Source organism: Myxine glutinosa, chromosome 2 (genome assembly GCF_964187855.1).
Source record: "Myxine glutinosa chromosome 2, kmMyxGlut1.1, whole genome shotgun sequence".
NCBI classification, from domain to species: Eukaryota; Metazoa; Chordata; class Myxini; order Myxiniformes; family Myxinidae; genus Myxine; species Myxine glutinosa.
Window position 1 is genome coordinate 106,429,537 of NC_136262.1, and position 17,777 is coordinate 106,447,313.

The 17,777-nt window shown below is 47.0% G+C and overlaps 1 protein-coding gene across 5 annotated transcripts in view; it reads left to right on the top strand.

The window, feature by feature from the left end:
* LOC137421458 (dual specificity testis-specific protein kinase 2) overlaps positions 1-17,777 on the top strand; it is a 174,301-nt gene that overhangs the window by 105,366 nt on the left and 51,158 nt on the right. For all 5 annotated transcript variants that reach the window (XM_068107555.2, XM_068107560.2, XM_068107558.2 and 2 more), the window contains one exon: positions 3,450-3,498. In XM_068107555.2, the coding sequence (XP_067963656.2) occupies positions 3,450-3,498 (49 nt within the window). The remainder of the gene's footprint in view (positions 1-3,449; positions 3,499-17,777) is intronic.

Here is a 17,777-nt window from a genome sequence, read left to right on the forward strand (position 1 = left end):
CTCTACGGTTGTTGTGCTTGTGTGCTTCCCTCTCTCTTACGCTCCCTTCATTGTATGTTTTATGTGTCTGTGCATGTTTTCATGTTCAATGTGTTAGCTCTTAGACGAGCCTCGATTCTGTATCCCAAAAAAAAAAAATTGATATATAATTCAATAATCACTCATGGTTCCCGATCAAAAATAAATAATAAATATAAGGATGACAAGCAACCCCACTCCCCACATCCTAACCCAACTTTCAACTTCTTCCCCCCTTCCTCCATCCATGCATAGAGATTGCAGTGGTCTCTGTGAACCACGCTTTTTCCTTAAACAGAAGATACCAACAATGTTGGGGGTCCTTGGGTGGGTGAGGATGGTTTATGCCTGGAAAATCCATGAGTAGCGGGAGCATAGGGGACTGCGAATGTAGGAACAAGTATTCATGTAAAGAACCCGCCAGTAGCTCGGTTATGTGAATTGCGAATCCATGAATGTTGGGGTTTCACGGTACTGTACTTGGACAAAATATTCCGCCATATTACGCCATCTCAACTAATCATATTTGCTGCTCGTGCTCTCAGTGTTAGGGAATATCGAGATTCAGACAAAATGGCGGCTTGTAGGAAATATAGATCTTTCTCGGAAATGCAAGGCAAGAGTGGACAAAAATCCTTCCAATGTCCTTTTTCTCAAGACTGCATGGGGTAAGACTTCCACTTCGACTTTTGCTTCGACTTCCGGTTCCTTGGGCGAGGCTGTGTTCTGTCTGAGCTCCACGTTTAGCAAAGATAAGTTTTCTCCTGATCGTTTTTGTCGAATGTCTACTGTTTATTTTGCTGTGTATGTGTTTGCTGTGGTGTATTTCTAGTTGGATCTTGTTTTTGTAATTCGTGCACATTTGTGTGCATTTGTCGGTTTCATCATTCGTGTTTTGGGCCTGCTTCCTTCGAGGCTGGCCCAGTTTTCCTCGTCGGTCTTTTGTTTATTCACGTTCATTCTTTCGCTGTTTGCCTGTTTTTTTTCTTTTCAACATCCTACTTTCCCCTTAGCCTTTGTTTTCATGTCTTAAGCACAAAAAACCACAATAATAATATATTTCTCTCCTCATGGCCCCCCGCCCCCGCCAGCGACCACATGTTGTAATCTCCGACTTCTTTCCTGAAATTCCTAGTAGTGTCCATTTGTTTTATCCCGTTTACCCCACCCTCGCATCCTCTCTTCCACAGATATACCGACGTCTCTGTTCTCTACTGTTGTTGTGCTTGTGTGCTTCCCTCTCTCTCCCCCCTCTTGTCTCCTGTTCCCTTTATTATGTTTTATGCATCAGTTTATTTTTTTTGTGTGTGTTACGTATTACCTCCCCAAACCCCGGTTACCTTGCATCTCAGAGTCTGGAGCGGGAACACGGCAGAAAGATTTGTTATTTTGCGTTTTCTAATAAACCATGATAAAACCACACCAATGCAATTGTAGAACAAAACAAGTAATTGTCTTAACAACTCTCACATCTATATAATAATAGCGTAAGGACTCGACTTTGTTATCCCTTTTACGCCGCACCCAGTGACCCGATGCCCACGGCACTAATGGATTTACGATCTACGAACCGCGCTCTTTGTTTATCACGTACAGCCATACTCGAAAAATCTGAATTGGCCGACGTTGGGGCCCAAAAGCATCCGATTAACTGCCGATACGACACCATCTTACGACGCCATCGTATTGGCGTCTGCTGGGCGAAGGCGAAGCAAGCCGTCCGCTGATTGGACAGGCGAAGGCAAAAGCAAGCCGTCCACTGAGTGGACAATCCAGAGCATGCATTTGTGCCGGTGTCGGCGATCGTTGTTCATATATGCACTCTTCATTCTCATCTTTCTTCCTAACTCTTACTCGGACAAGCAAATCCCCTATGCCATCCATAATGGTACACTCTATCCATACACCACATCCTCCCTTCCGTGGATGTTCCACGGGTTTCGGCTAGTACACAATAATAACACTATTAAAGAAAGTACAATGAAAATGTCACCTGCATCACATGAACAATACATATGATGGTACCATCTTTTCCCAATGTTCTCGAAGCAATGAACTCACGATATTCCAACCGTGAGTAGAATGTAACATTCCCCAAAGTCCATGCACGAATCTCCACGCAGGGTGAAGTTCGAGGTCGTGCAGAATGGCAAAAAAACAGGCAGGTATTGGCGTGGCTGTGGATGATGAGTTACGAGGTGAGAGGTCGATATGGGAATTGAGCCGATAGGTACACCAGTGGCAATAAACACGATGAGGTCAATATGGAAAACCCAACGGCAAAACAAGATGCACCAAGAGGACAGCCTCTTCTTTGAGGACAAAATGGCATATAGGCCCGTAATGGAGGCGCTTCATTTCTCCAATGACGACTCACACTTGGTGATAAAACCTGAGACGCAGGTTTAATTGCACTCACAATATCTGACGATGTCGCAGCCAATCCCTTTCACGGGAAACCTCAACTCATTCGCGACCAATATATATAAATACGTCTGCTCGCAGCCTCGACGTGACTCACAGCTCTCTCCTCCTCTCTCTGCCCATATCGATCTCTCCACTTCCGGTCTCTTTGCCGCGTTTTCCTTTTTCCTTCACAAACATTTATTTTTACCTTTTACTAAAGTCATCTCCATTTCACACAAAATCTTAACAACAATATTACCTGAAACTAAAAATCCTACAAGTATATAATAACAATAATGGCGGAAGTGACGGGTCCGTAACAGTGTGTTTAATGTGTTTACTCTTATACGAGCCTCGACTCGATACAAAACCCCCCCAAAAAAAGGAATTCTACGTATTAACTCTCCAGGTATATTTGAAAAAAACAAAACAATTTGTAGCATATTAGGCAATGTTTGCGCAAAGCAGCATTAACTCTCCAGGTATATTTGCCAAAAAAAATTTCGTAGCAAATTAGGCAAAGTTTGTGCAAAGCAACAATCACCAACTTTTCGCATATTATTTTGCCATCCAAAATTCTTTTCCTTCCTGATCACGTTTCATTGAAGGGGAAAACAGCAGTGCATGTTGTTTATCAGTTTCTTAAGGCTACCGTTTGTTCAATAATGAATGAGTTTGAGAATGAGCAGCATCTGTAGTCTGCTTATTATCATTTATGTATTAACAGCTTTGAGTTACTGTCCATCTCCTTTGTTAAAATGGGTCTTTTCTTTTAGTTTGTCAGCAAGTCCGTGCGACTTTAATGAGCCATCACAGCAGCACTTTCAATGAAAATCGCTGACATATTTTGGAGCATTATAAATATGGAAGAGTGCCTGCACCAGTATGGAAGAATACATATTTACTTATGTACTGGAAGGAGCGTTAAGTATTGTAAAGGATGAGCCATTGTTTTGAAGTTGCCTGCTCACGACCTATTCTCTCCACCCCGTACCATTTCACTTCTCCCTTCCCTACCTCATCAGATATTTAGGTGCTTGCGTGCACGAGGGCCAGCTGCATGCACTTACAGAGGTATGCTGCTTCTTTTATGTATTTCCGATGAAGGTGTTAGCACATGATCGAGGTGTATATAAATTTGTCAATGTCTGTAAGGAGCAGGTTTTCACAGATTTTGATCGCTTATTCATCATACATAATGCACTTATATTGAGGTGGCAATGATTAAATTATAGAGAATAAAAATGGACTCCTGCCACGCCATCATATAAATTCTCATGATGCATCGGTAAAGGCTCGAAACGATACTCTGTCCAACTTCTACCCATTTTGGGATATGAAGCATACATTTTGTATTGACCACTGGCACCAAGTCGACCGGAATGCCATCCCATAAAACTTCATGTACCATAAATTGAGTGTCCCATTAAAATCGGATGTGCTCTGTCTCACCAAGATGTGTCAGTGCCTTTGGCCAATGAACACAGTAAACGTCATTGGCTAATATGGAAGAGTTTTAGGATTTGGACCTCAGCCACATAAGGATATCTCGGAGAGAAGTCTTTGTAAAGTCCACGAATGTATGCAGACTGATGTGGAACAAATGGTGTATACAATGATGAGATGTGCCACCTTATCACCTTTGCACATGCTTCATACATTATCCTGCCATTGCTCCCTTTACGATTATCTCTTCCAAACCTCTTTTCCTTCTTTCCCAGTCGTTACACATTCCTCTAATCTTCACTCTTTTACCATTCATCCTCGATGGCCTTCCTTTTTTTCAATATGAAATTTATCCTTTTGGCCTGATAACTTGTAGATTAGTTTAAATTTGAAAAAAAAACTTTTAAGCATTTTTAAGTGCAGCACAGGGATATTATATATATATATACAGTCATCCCTCGCTATATCGCGGTTCACTTTTCGCGGATTCGGTACATCGCGGTTTTTTCTCGCTAGTATATGTAAAATTATATCGCGGATTTTTCGCTATATCGCGGGATTTTGCGGTATAAATGTATTTTTATATACTATTATTTTAAATATTTTTGTGGTAAAATAAGCATTTTCTAGCCTAAAAAATTAAAAAACGTAAAGAAATAAGAAAAATACAGTATTTAAAACATATTACAAGAAATAAAATACTGTACATAGTGTACAGTAGAAGGGTAGACAAAGAGTCGTGCGTATGGAAAACGCCAGTACATTCATCATCGTCATCACCTTCATCGTCATCAGTACTGCACAGCTAATTCATCATCATCTTCATCACGCAAGTTGTAGTATTGAAGAGCCGGGGCTCTTGCTTGATACGGACGAAATGACGGGCAAGACACAAACTCGTCCGAGAAGATATTTATTCTCAAAACCAACTCGGGAACACTGAAAAGCCCATTTATCGGGCTGCATTATAAAGCACAACCAGAAACCGAAAGCCACGCCTCTCAAGCATGGCGTGCTTCGGTGAATCGGTGGTCACGTGATCAACAGGTGTAGCTGATTATACCCGCAAAGCGCGGCACGCTTTAGCGGTCACGTGACCAGCCACTCTCGCGCCGGGAATCCCCGCCGGTGACGTCACCGGCTGGAGCAAGGAGATTCTGATGCTGGTCTTGCTTGGGGAACCCATGGGTAGCTACAGTATCTTCAATGGTGAGTACCCATTAGAATTTTATATGTTGTTAAAATTACGTATGTTTAAGAGTGTAAAAAGTGTTTAAGAGTATAGGAAGTGTTTATAAGAGTATGGGAAAGGTTAATAAGAGTGTGGGGAGTTCATAATGCTTTAAAATATATAAATAAATAAAAAATATGGTCGCTACTTCGCGGATTTTCGTTTATCGCGGGGGGTTCTGGAACGTAACCCCCGCGATAAACGAGGGTTCACTGTATATATATATATATATATATATATATATATATATATATATATATATATATATATATATATATATATATATATATATATATATATATATATATATATATATATATATATATATATTGTTACGGATCCCAGCGTCGGCCTTCCCCTTTAAGGAGGGGGGATTAATCCCCTCGCTGATGACTGACAGACGTGGTCCCGGGGGTATGACGTCACGCCCGGTCGGCGCTGGGTAGGGTATTAGGCCCAACCGTCCTATGACCTAAATACCAGCGCCTCCCGGTACGCAAGGAAATACTCCCCGCTCACGGCCGCAGCGTAATGGATGTTTGCGCCGAGCGAAGCGAACTGCGGCGTGAGCCGTTTACCGAGACTAGACCCGATTTATATTCGTAACGTTGGCCAAATCGTGCCACAGGTGTGCAATGATGGAAACCTCTAAAGCGACCGAAAGAGCATGAAGAAGTAGAAGACAAAGTAGGGAATAACAGGATTTATTATTATTTACACACAACTAAAGGAAGAAAAGCAATCAAAGTAATATACAAGGCAATGGAAGAATCAGAAGACACAGTGCAATTATTAACTTATCTATAAACAGTCTTACTTAATACCCCAAGACAACATGAAAGACAGACAAATGGCCAGACTTACACGGGGGATGAAAGCAGGAACGAATGGTAGGAGGTGGATGGCTTGGAGGGAGAGGAAGGTTCAGCGGGGACCGGGGCACGGTCGGGCTGGAAGCGAACAGCCGCCGTCAAAACCCGAGCTGCGATCATGCAAAACAGCCGCGGCTCCGAAGCTGCGCAGCCAAAGCTCCTCCTGTGCACCGCTGCATCACACGCTCTCCAAATCACTTCGGTCCTTTCTCCGATCCCGCAGCTCTCTCTCTTCGATCTCTCTCCGTCTCTTTTCTCTCTTGGGGGCCGTGCCACCGCGGGTTATATATGCCCCTCTCTTGAACCTTCGCGAAGCTCCTCGATGTTTCTCTCCACACCCTCTCCAAGCCCAACCCCTTGTTCTTGGTTGGTTGAGCGCGGCTGACTCACTCCTCCCCTCTATGACCAGGTGGAGACACGCCTTTCTTCTCCGAGGTTACCTCGTGGTCAATGGAGGCAATTGCAGCAAAGTGGCTAAGGGAGTCAAAATGCAGCAAAGTGGCTAAAGGAGTCAAAATGCAGCAAAGTGGCTAAACCTGGCACTTTGAAGATACCATGTCGGAGGGATCTATCTTATTTAATTCGGTGCAATGTAATGAACTAGTGGATCACAGAACCTTCAACTACATTTACTAAGGACATAACTAATGAGGGAAATCATAGATTTGCTACGTGTGTGCGATGGCCTAACTACAGACGACCTTTGATCTTTGACACTACAATTGGAGGGTGATATTTACAGGGAATATTTACAGCATACAAAAGGGGAAAATTTACATCAAATTACACACACAATTCCCAAATCCCCAACACTACACCCTCCTTCCTTACGGGACGTCCCGGCCCGAAAATTTTACCTTTAGTGTGGCACGTAGGTGTAATTCCCTCTACAATTAACCTGACCCTGAGTGTGACAATTTTAAAACACAAATAAATATGTCCCGCTAATTGCGTTGCACCCTGCCTAACAGTTTCACACCCACAGCTAACCGAATTGCGGAATTATTTTCAAACTAAAACATTTACGGTGGGGGAGCATTATTTACATTGGCATTATTTGACTATTTACAAAACGCAACCCAGGACCTGTGATTTTTCTTTTTAGGGAAACAAAAAAAAGAAGGAAATTCCTGTTGGGAGGGAGGAGACAGCACGCATTGCATCGATGCACCAGTACCAATAACACCAAAGCACCCAAAAGCACCAAAAGCACCAACAGCACCAACCAGTGCACAGTCATCACAGTTCTTAATAAAACACAACGCTGGGGGTCTTCCTCTTCCCTGCTGGGCCGATGTTCTTCCTGATGGTTTCTTTCTTCCTGCGGCCTATTTGGCAATATAAAAAAGCACAAACCGTGTCCATTTTTATTTAAGGCCACAGGGGCCAACTAAGGGTGGTCCACCTGTTTGGCATAGGTGCCACCTTACCGAGGTCCGCAAGCAAGACCCAAAACGTGGAGTCCATAAAGTGGTGCTTGGCCGCAAGACGGCGGTCCATAAGTGGTGCATCCATGCAATGCATGCTGGTTGTGGGAGTTCTGGTACACCATGGCGGACTCCCGCACGCTCCCCTCGGTGCCCAGCGAGCACAGTCCTCGGTTGGCAGACAGGGAGACAGAAGACAGGTGAGTGAGGGGTAAGGTCACAAGGGTACACATCAATACAAGGCAATGCAAGATGAGGTGCGTACGGAGAGCGAAGTGAGAAAGCTCGTCCCTACCGTACGTCACCCCCCCCCTGTTACCTACTCTACCCTTACCCCATATGTACAAAAATCTACACATTTACAAATTCGTCACTACCGTCACGTCTTCCCCATATTTCCCCTATACCAAATTCGTCCCCACAATCCCTCTAACCAAAATTTGCCATCATTCAAATTCATCATCAATCCTCATAAGGAGGGAGAGATGGAACAACACACAATGTCACACCCATGTCATGATGCATCTCACAATCCAAAACATTTGCACAGTAAAAATAATCAAACCTGGCATGGTGTGGAGTCACGTCATCTCAGGTGAGTGGATGCGGATGGTGCGAGGAGATTTCAATCCTAACTATCTTCTAAATGACATTAACACACTTTACACTACCCGGGGTCTTTCCCTGCCAAACCATTGGCAATCTTACTCTATGCGGTTTTAAGAACCAAATTCCCATTGACCAAACTGTGGTGCTTCATCAATTTGGGGTCTCACTCCCCCGATTCAACTCCCTGTGCCTTTGCACAATTTCAGGACTGGGTCGTGTGGCTCTCCCAGCAGGTCTACCCACCTGCACACCTCCACCACTGCAGTTGCCTCCGAGCTTACCTGCTCCTTACCCTAACCTATCTACTGGGGAAGGCCCTCTGGCGCTCTCCCCACTCGGTGCCCTCTCTGGCACTGGGCTACCCGGGTCCGTCCTCCGGATCCTCGGGCCCCATCCACAACAACTCTACCGGCTCCCAGAGCCCACCTGCGGCCTCACCTGGCCGACATCCTCACAGTGGTGGAGTGCCCATTCAACTACACATACTAACAGGCCACACGCCCAGCCATTTCCACATCACTAATGCACCCATCCAAACACCATTCTTCCACACGCACCACATATGCCAATATCCAGCCACAATTTACCTGTACCCTCTACCTAACGCTTACACTACCCTCCCCGGGTATTCGTGATGGGGTCCATCCTCCTTTCCCCCATCCACACCTTCGCACCATCCACTCCACTCCACAGTTTCCATCATACTCCATACCATCTATTCCATACTCCATATATTCCATACTCCATGTATTCCACACAACCATTCTCCATACACCTGGATTTGCACACCTGTGCAATCACTCCTGGTGCTACCTGCACCCTCCTTCCTCCAAAGCCATTTGCTCGACACAACACCAAATCACTATTACTCACTCATACACCTGTTCCATATACCTGTCCAGTTGCACACCTGTGCAATCTCACCTGGTGCCACCTGCACCCTCCTTTAGGCCATGGGCTACCTAGACCCCTGGTGCACCCCCCCCCCCCCCCACCAACCTACCACCCAAGGTTTTTTTTAAGCCTTGGGGTGTCCTGAACACGAAATTGAATGTTAACAGTGAAAATATAGGGACGAACTTTCCTGCGTCAAACACCATGGTGACTATCCGTTAACACCTGTTAACCTTCACACAACTCCGTGTGCCTTCTCCATGTCGGCTTGCCTCTTCCGCTGTTCATCGTCAGTGCTACGAGCTTGGATCAGCGGATCCAAGCTCGTAGGCATGCTTCACAGCTGTATCCGTGTCGATAGTGGAGCAGTAGCACGCGTCACAAAGGCATCAATCCATTTTGTGTGCGTGTCCATAATTATTAGAATCGTGCTGCTGTTAATAGGCCCGGCATAATCGAGATGCAGGCGATGCCACGGTTCGCTGGGCCATTCCCAGGGATGCAGTGGCGCTCCTGTATTCTGGATTAGGGTATTGCGAATCCTGCAGGGATGATATGTAAATGTTGCGTAAATCCGTTAGTTTCAGAATTTGTTTCTTTTCGAGGACATCTGTGTCCAGTATGCTACAGACAGCCTTGAATGCTTCTCCGTGTGCCTTCTCCATGTCGGCTTGCCTCTTCCGCTGTTCATCGTCAGTGCTTCTCCACTTTTGCGGCTTCTGTACATATTTGGCCCGACAGGACTTGTGATATTTGGCCTCGCATGCGAACAGGTCATGCCCTCTGATCCGACGTAGCAAGCTCTCATCACTTCGCTCCTCAGCTGACGCGACAACATTTTTCCCTCCGTCAAATTCAAACATTGACAAACCTTCTGATGTCCACGAGCCACTTGATTTGATCTTCTTCCTCCCTTCAGACTTACAAAATAAAGTCGGGGTTGAAGAGGACGCGATCACCTTCGGACGACCGACTTGTTCTGGGGGCAGTACCTGTTTCAAGTGGGTCAGATGGTTCAGATGGTTGCAGGCGATCCAGATTCATAGTGAAGTGTTGGTAACATTGTCGGTGATAACCATGATGGTCTGACAGGGTACTGGGTATTAGATCACATGATCCTTTCATCCTGTGTGTAGAATCCACTGGTTGGGAAAGCCGTCTTTGTCTGATGTCCTGCAACTTCGACAATTTGTTCTCGGCGGTACTGGTGCTCGAAAGAAGCTGAAGTGGTCCATACTTTAATCCTGGAACATGGACAATGCATTCGGGCATATGTTTCTGTGTCTGTGTTTCTTCCTTACTTGTAGAACCACTATCGTGTCGTGTTTTTTTCTGGGGAGGTGGACCAGTCTCCATCGGCGTGGAGGGGTCAGTAGGATCAGACATGATCAGGCTGCGTCATTTGGTGCATTCACACTGGACCTGAAAAGACACGTTTAAAGTCATATTTAGAAACAGAAGACAATCAAATATATGTGTAATATTTAGTATTTATGTGTAAAACCAAGGTAAGAGAATCAGGAGACGTATATATTCACTTGGTTGAATGGTACACTGGAAATTGAAACTTAACTACAATTGTTGTGAATTTTCATAGCCATGTCACACGACATGTATTAGTAAAAACTTAACTAACCTGTGACGAAGTCCTTTCAGAATTGCCTGGGTAGAACTTAACTATATTTTCACATGTACAACAGGAGATATAACTGAAAACAAAAACTGTATGGCGAATAATCGTAAAGAGCGTTGGAGAAAACATGAAATCCATGAATCGCGTTGGCGGCCTTAAATTCCATATGTTGTATTGGGGGCTCGGCTTTGCTGATTAAATTCCATAAATCTTGTACTGTGGATTAAATTCCCTAAATTTCGTCCGGTAAAGAATTCCCTAACATTCCCAGAATTCCCAAATTTGGACATTTTTCCAACATTACCAAATTTTTCAAAAATTGGAAAAATTTTGTGTGAAGGCTAACAGGTGTTAACGGATAGTCACCATGGTGTTTGACGCAGGAAAGTTCGTCCCTATATTTTCACTGTTAACATTCAATTTCGTGTTCAGGACACCCCAAGGCTTAAAAAAAACCTTGGGTGGTAGGTTGGTGGGGGGGTGCACCAGGGGTCTAGGTAGCCCATGGCCTACTTCCTCCAGGACCATTCATTCAATACAATGCACAATCAATTATTCCTCTTACGCTGCTTCATACACTTCCACGCTCACAATCACAATTATTCACTCATATACTGCTCAATACACTTTCGATCCTCAAACACACGGCATCATCTGATCTACCTGGTGCCCTGCTAACACTCGCGCTTCCCCGTCGCCCCTTATATTATTGCGCTCCCTCGTCATTATCATCCAACTACCCTCTCTATGTCCCCACTACCTGTTCAATGTTGCTACTTAACCTTACCGTTACCTATGGTCATCTTCTCTAGATCCCTATCATTTTATCCTAACCCTCCTGGGCTAGTTTTCACTGCCAAACCCCATAAACCTATTGCTCCTTTGCCCCCATTGTGAGGGATGGTAAAGTTGCCATCCCCCCACATCGGGTATCTTCTACTATCAATTTGGCCCATCCAATTTCAGCCAATCAAAAATTTGCCAATCACTGCCAATCATTCTACCAATCATCAAATTTTGCTAATCACTTCTGCCAATCCTATTCACTATTCTAAATTTCGGATCAAAACACTATCATCATCACAGTCCACTATATCCTAGCCTCGGTGCGTCATGACATCATTAACCTCGGCTTCGCAAAGCCGGGCAATGAATTCGGGTGGTTTGGTCGCCTGCAGGTTGAATCCGTCGGGCATTCGGTTCAAGGGAGGCGGTTTGGTCGGGCCGAGATTCCACGCACCATCTCGGCGCGGAACCTTGCGGTCTCCGGCCCGATGACCGAGGCTCGCCGGTCGGAACCCCGTCCCCGCCATGGGGCGAAGGTCCGACCCGGCTCCCCTCCCCCGGAATCTCGCCGCTCTGACGCGGCTCCGACCATTCAGTGCGGGACCCGGCCCGAATCGTGCGCGACGCTCCGAAGCGGGGCGACGCGCGGATCGATGCTGCGAAGCTTCGCATCCAACAAAGCGCACCGAGCGCCCGCGTCGGCTATCAGTCACCCTAAACGCTACCCCGTTCAACGTCGATGCCTTACTCGCATGCTCACACGCACACGCGACCCTTTTGACACTCACAAAACCTGGCATCTCGGCGCCTCCAGTGCATCCCACACATTCCGTCCATTCCACCACCGCACTCCCTGTTACACACCACACCTCTCGCGCACACTCGCCGTTCGCACACTTCGTTCCACACCTCTCCTCCGTTACGTCCTCCGTAACACTCACCATGGGCGTGCACTCTTGCATCCACCCACTAACGCGCTCCGATGTGCCCTCCCGCACACGCGCGACCATTCCAGGTGTGCATTCTCGCACCCGCTCCACCACCAACTCACTCCCCGAGTCACTCTCACCCTCGCACGTACACTCCGTATCGCTCTCTCTCTGTGTCACACTCCGTACATTTTATAACACGCTCACTCTTTGACGCACACTTTTTCCTCACACGCGTGCCATTCGCTTTAACACAGCACACAAAGGACCTTCCACGAATGCCCGGGTGCTTTCGCGATCCCAAGCGCGCGACAATTCTCTTCGCGCCGAACACCCTCCTGCTGAAAAACCTCTTAGCGCCATATACAGCCCGTCTCACCTTTGGAATCCTCTTCTCCACGCGCACCTGCAAATCTTTATAAGGATTAGCAAGTACGGCATCAGGATGTGAACTCAGACTTTGTACATTATCCATTCCTTCCTCCAATTGTTGCTCTTCCAAGTCTGTTGTCTCTACAATTTCAACTATACCCATTATTTCTTTTTCTTTATTCACCACGACGACCGCTGGCTTTAATAAAATTCCCTCTTCTACCTCAGCGGTCGCCGGCTGCCCCATACCCCGGGTCGCGATTTCTACCCCGGTCCCGTTACCTGTGCTTTTCTCCACTTCGCCCAACCAGTGCTCCTCGAGTCGCGTTACCTCCTCGTGCACCCGTGGGACCTGCTCGCCCAACCTGCGGTCTCTGTCCCTTTCCACCCGCTTTGCCTCATACCTGGCCTTGTCCCTCGCCAGTCCCTCATTTACTTCTTTGGCCTGGGCAGTTATGTCCTTCACTTTGTCCCCTTTTATTCTATTACAACACCTTTCAATTAGATTTCCCAATTTTTCGGTCAATTCGCACCTGCTCCCCCTTACCTCATCCCTTAATTCTTTTATTTCTCTGCTTCTTTTTTCGTTGTCGCACTTCGACTCCGCCATGTATTCGCTGACCCGTGCCATGAACTGCTGCATGTCAAAGCCCGCTGGTACAGCGGGCTTGGCTACCGCGCGCTCGTGCGAGGCGCCATTTTGCGCCTCGACAACCACGTGCGCGAGGGCGCCATCTTGTGCACCTGATACCCCCGCTACCACATCACCATTGCTCTCCTCCTCCATTTCCTCCCTGTGGTCCTGGGTTACCCCTAACCCCTCTAATTCCCCCACCGGCATCCGATCGCCTTGACCATCCATGGCACGACTTAAATTTAGATGTTATTCCAATCTCGGCCGCTCCAAATTTTGACCAAATTTTTTTAGATGTTTAAAAATTTGGTTCGGGCCTCGAATCTCAACTCCCAGACACCAATTGTTACGGCCAATAGTACAATTGGTGTCCAAAATTTGGGCTAAATAAATTTAGTCCCAGGTTCGAATCCCAACTCCTGACTACCAATTGTTACGGATACGGAGGACGGCTCTCCCGTTAGCAAGGGGTGATTAGCCCCTTGTCCTGTTAAGCTGGCCGTCTCTCCGGTCCTGGTACTTGTAACGCCCTCCCGCGGGATGGAACGGATCAGGGTTATGGGTCCAGGGTTTATCCCGAATACCTTTATCCGTCCCTCCGCAGAACAGGGAGACAAGTACCGCTCGAACCCCGGTTTTAGATGGACTAGTTGCCGAGCGGTTATAGCAACCCGAAGTTCGAGCCATTAACAGTACTAAACCTGATCCTAAACGTTGGCCGAATCGTGCCACAGGTATTCAATGAAGGAAATCACTAAAGCGACCGAATGTGAAGAAGAGAAGAAGAAGAAGTAGGAAGAACAATGAACAGTCTTACTTATAACCCCAAGACAACATGAAAAACGGGCACACTTACACGGGGGAAATGGCCGATTGGATTGAATGCCAGCAGGACGGGGCATGGTCCAGGGAGGTCGCTTCGAGAAGGTGTCAGGGCCGGTGGCGTGATGCTGGGTTTTCTCGCGTCGATTCCGCAGTCAGCAGGGCCCAAGACGACACGAGGCGGAGCAAGCTCCAGCGCAAGGGGGCAGCACGTTGAGGCAGTCCGCGCACGTAACCATTCGTGTCCGCTTCTGTCCTATAAAACCCCGCGCTTGCCCTTTTATGACGTGCTTTTGGGATCAACCCGCGTGCATTGGATCCGCCCCTCGGTGAGCTCGCCTCGGCCTTGATTGGTGCGAGGGCTCACCGATCCCGCCCCTCTTGATGAGGCGTTGGCAAAGCCACGCCTTGTTCCTCGCGCTTGGCTGACTCCTCCCCCCCCCCCCCCCCCCCCCCCCCCCGATGACGAGGTGGAGACACGCCTTTCTTCTCTGAGGTTACCTCGTGCGTAATGGAGTCAAATGCAGCAAAGTGGACGGGAGATGAAAATGCAGCAAAGTGGCTAAAGGAGTCAATTGCAGCAAACCTGGCAAACCTGGCACTTGGAAGATGCCATGGGGCGTCGGAGGGATCTATCTTATTTAATTTGGTGCAACGTAATGAACTAGTGGATCACAGAACCTTCAACTACATTTACTAAGGACATAACTAATGAGGGAAATCATAGATTTGCTACGTGTGTGCGATGGCCTAACTACAGACGACCTTTGAACTTTGACACTACAATTGGAGGGTGATATTTACAGGGAATATTTACAGCATACAAAAGGGGAAAATTTACATCAAATTACACACACAATTCCCAAATCCCCAACACTATATATATGTAATATCACTGTGCTGTACTTTAAAATGCTGAAATTTTTTTTTTTAATCAACAAAATCATGGTGTCTACTTCTGCCGTGTGTGTGTGTGTGTGTGTGTGTGTGTGTGTGTGTGTGTGTGTGTGTGTGTGTGTGTGTGTGTGTGTGTGTGTGTGTGTGTGTGTGTGTGTGTATTGTTAGTTTTTAGAACTTTCACATCAAATTTAGTATTAAAATTCCTTATAAATAACCCCTGTGTACATTTCCCCCTTAATTGGCTGTTAATTGAAATGAGCACCTTAGCTAGTCCATGTACAAGCACATAGCCAATCATAGAACCTCTCTATAGATATATCATTATTTTGTGTTTCAGTTAAGGCCATGTTAAGGCCAGTTATCTGCTTTGCAATCCTGAATACAACTTTCGGAAGAGGGTCAGAAAGCAGTATTCAGGATTGCAAAGCAGATAGCGAAAGAGAGGTGTGATGTGATAGGGGTGAGTTGCTTGAAGGATGAAGTGGGACAAATCGTTGTCGACCCAGATGGAATTAAAGGAAGATGGAAAAGATGTATGGAAATGCTGTTGAATACAGAGAATGAATGGGATGGCAACATAGAGAGTAACCCAGTTTTAGGACCAGCAGAGAAGATAACTGAGAAGGAAGTTGAGGAAGCGATAAAAGCAATGAAGGGTAGAAAGGCGGGAGGGCCGACGGGAGTTGTGGGAGATATGTTGAAGGCAGCAGGAAGTTGGGGTGTGAAGAGAATGACAGAGATCTGTAATCTGGTGGTGAAAGAAGGCCGCATTCCAGTGGATTGGGAACTGAGTACCCTCTTCCCTCTATACAAGGGGAAAGGTGACCCTCTGGAATGTGGCTCGTACCGAGCGATAAAGTTATTGGAGCATGGAATGAAGGTATTGGAGAGGAGAATAAGGAAGAAAGTGAAGATCGACGAAATGCAGTTTGGATTCATGCCAGGAAGAGGAACGACAGACGCGCTTTTCATTGTGAGGCAGTTGCAGGAGAAGTACATGGAGAAGAGGAAGAAGTTGTTTCTTGGGTTTGTTGATCTGGAGAAAGCATTCGATCGGGTTCCATGCAAAGTATTGTTGCGAATATGGCATTTGGCCTCCATATCCGCTTGTAAATATTCCCCTATTTCCCCAATACTCCCCAACTATCCCCAATCCCCCATTCCCTAGTCCCATTGCCTGTAAATAACACTCTGTAGAACCGACCTTCCCCTTTTTCCCCCATTAAATGTCGTGCCCAGGTCCACCGCATCTCACGTTGACAACTATAGGACATCTTGCTAGTTATTCTTAGTCTATGTCAGTTAAGGACTCGTTTCCATTAATTCTGACTCTTCGTTGCACCAGAATGTGATCGTATGGCACCAGTAGTGAGTTTAGGACCTCCCCTTACCTCCTCCCATCTTCCCCATGAAACAACAACTATAACAACAACAACAACAACAACTACAACAACAACTACAACAACAACTACAACAACAACTACAACAACAGAGGGGCGCGGCGCGGCGTGCGGGGAGTGTGCGTCCTCACTCCGGCTCGGTTAGCCGCCATTACCCATGTGCGCCGACGGGGTTACCAAGAAGGGGCTGCCTGTCGGCCCCTCGTCAAGGGCGGAGCCGGTAACCCCCCCGCACGCACCCAATGAGAAGCAACGGGCCGATTCCATCTGGGGCGGAGCTAACGAGCCGAGGGCGTGTCACTCCCCGCCGGATATACGCGGCGACTTACCGGATGTGAGGTGAGATGCGCCCCCGACTGAAGAAGACAAGTCGCGACCTTCCAGCGCTGAGAGCGACCTCCCCGCATCATTGGACCGGACCGGGTCGATTCTGTCCTTGAGCCAAGAGTGCACCTTGAGCCATCGACTACCCGCTTTCCTTGCCATCAATCCCCGTGTGAGTCAGTTTTGTCCCGTTTATCTGTCGTCTGTCGGGGCTAATATAAGAGTGTGTCTAAGTGCCTGCCTTTCTATGCTGTCCCTCTTGTCGTTGTAATCTGACCTTCCGCCCTAATATAACCTCCTCCGGAGGTCTTGAGAACTGAACCCTTGGTGTCGTGTCATTTTAACCCAGCCGTTGTGTCCTTTTCCTCAATTGATTTAGCGTAGCGCGACTTAGTCAACGTTCGAGCATAATCGGGTAACTTGTGCGGACACGGCGGCCATTCCGCTCGGCCCACCATAACATCAAAGTCGTGTCTGTAACAATTGGTGTCAGGAGTGTCGGATTCGAACCTGGGACTAAATTTATTAGGCCCAAATTTTGGAACACCAATTGTACCACTAGGGTAACAATTGGTGTTGGGGAGGTAGAATTCGATCCGGAGCGCGTTTCCCGCGCTCGAAATTATAACGGCGAAATTTGATTTTGTTTTACGGAAATAAAAACCCGAATTTTGAAAGTCGCGCTATGGCGGATCAAGACAGCTGGGTTCCGGTAGGGGAGAGTGAGGCAGGGTCGGTCCAGGACCAAATTGAGGGACGTGAGGAGAGCGAAGCAGTGAGGGTAGCAGACGCACAAAATAGCGTCGTTGCGCCCGACGTTGCGGGAGCGCAAAATGGCGCCTCGCTGGTCACCGCGCCCGCGACCGTGGCAGCGCCCCTGGTGGATTCGAACCTTTTCCTCCTGCAAATGAGGGCCCTTATGGAACAAATGGGTGAGCAATTGGGAGACCAAATTAGAGGTTTGAAAAGCAGTATGGGACAAATGGGGAACCGGATGGAGGCTCAGAATGAGCAAATGGGGGTAATGGGAAACCAAATGGGGGTAATGGGAAACGAAATGGGGGTAATGAGGGA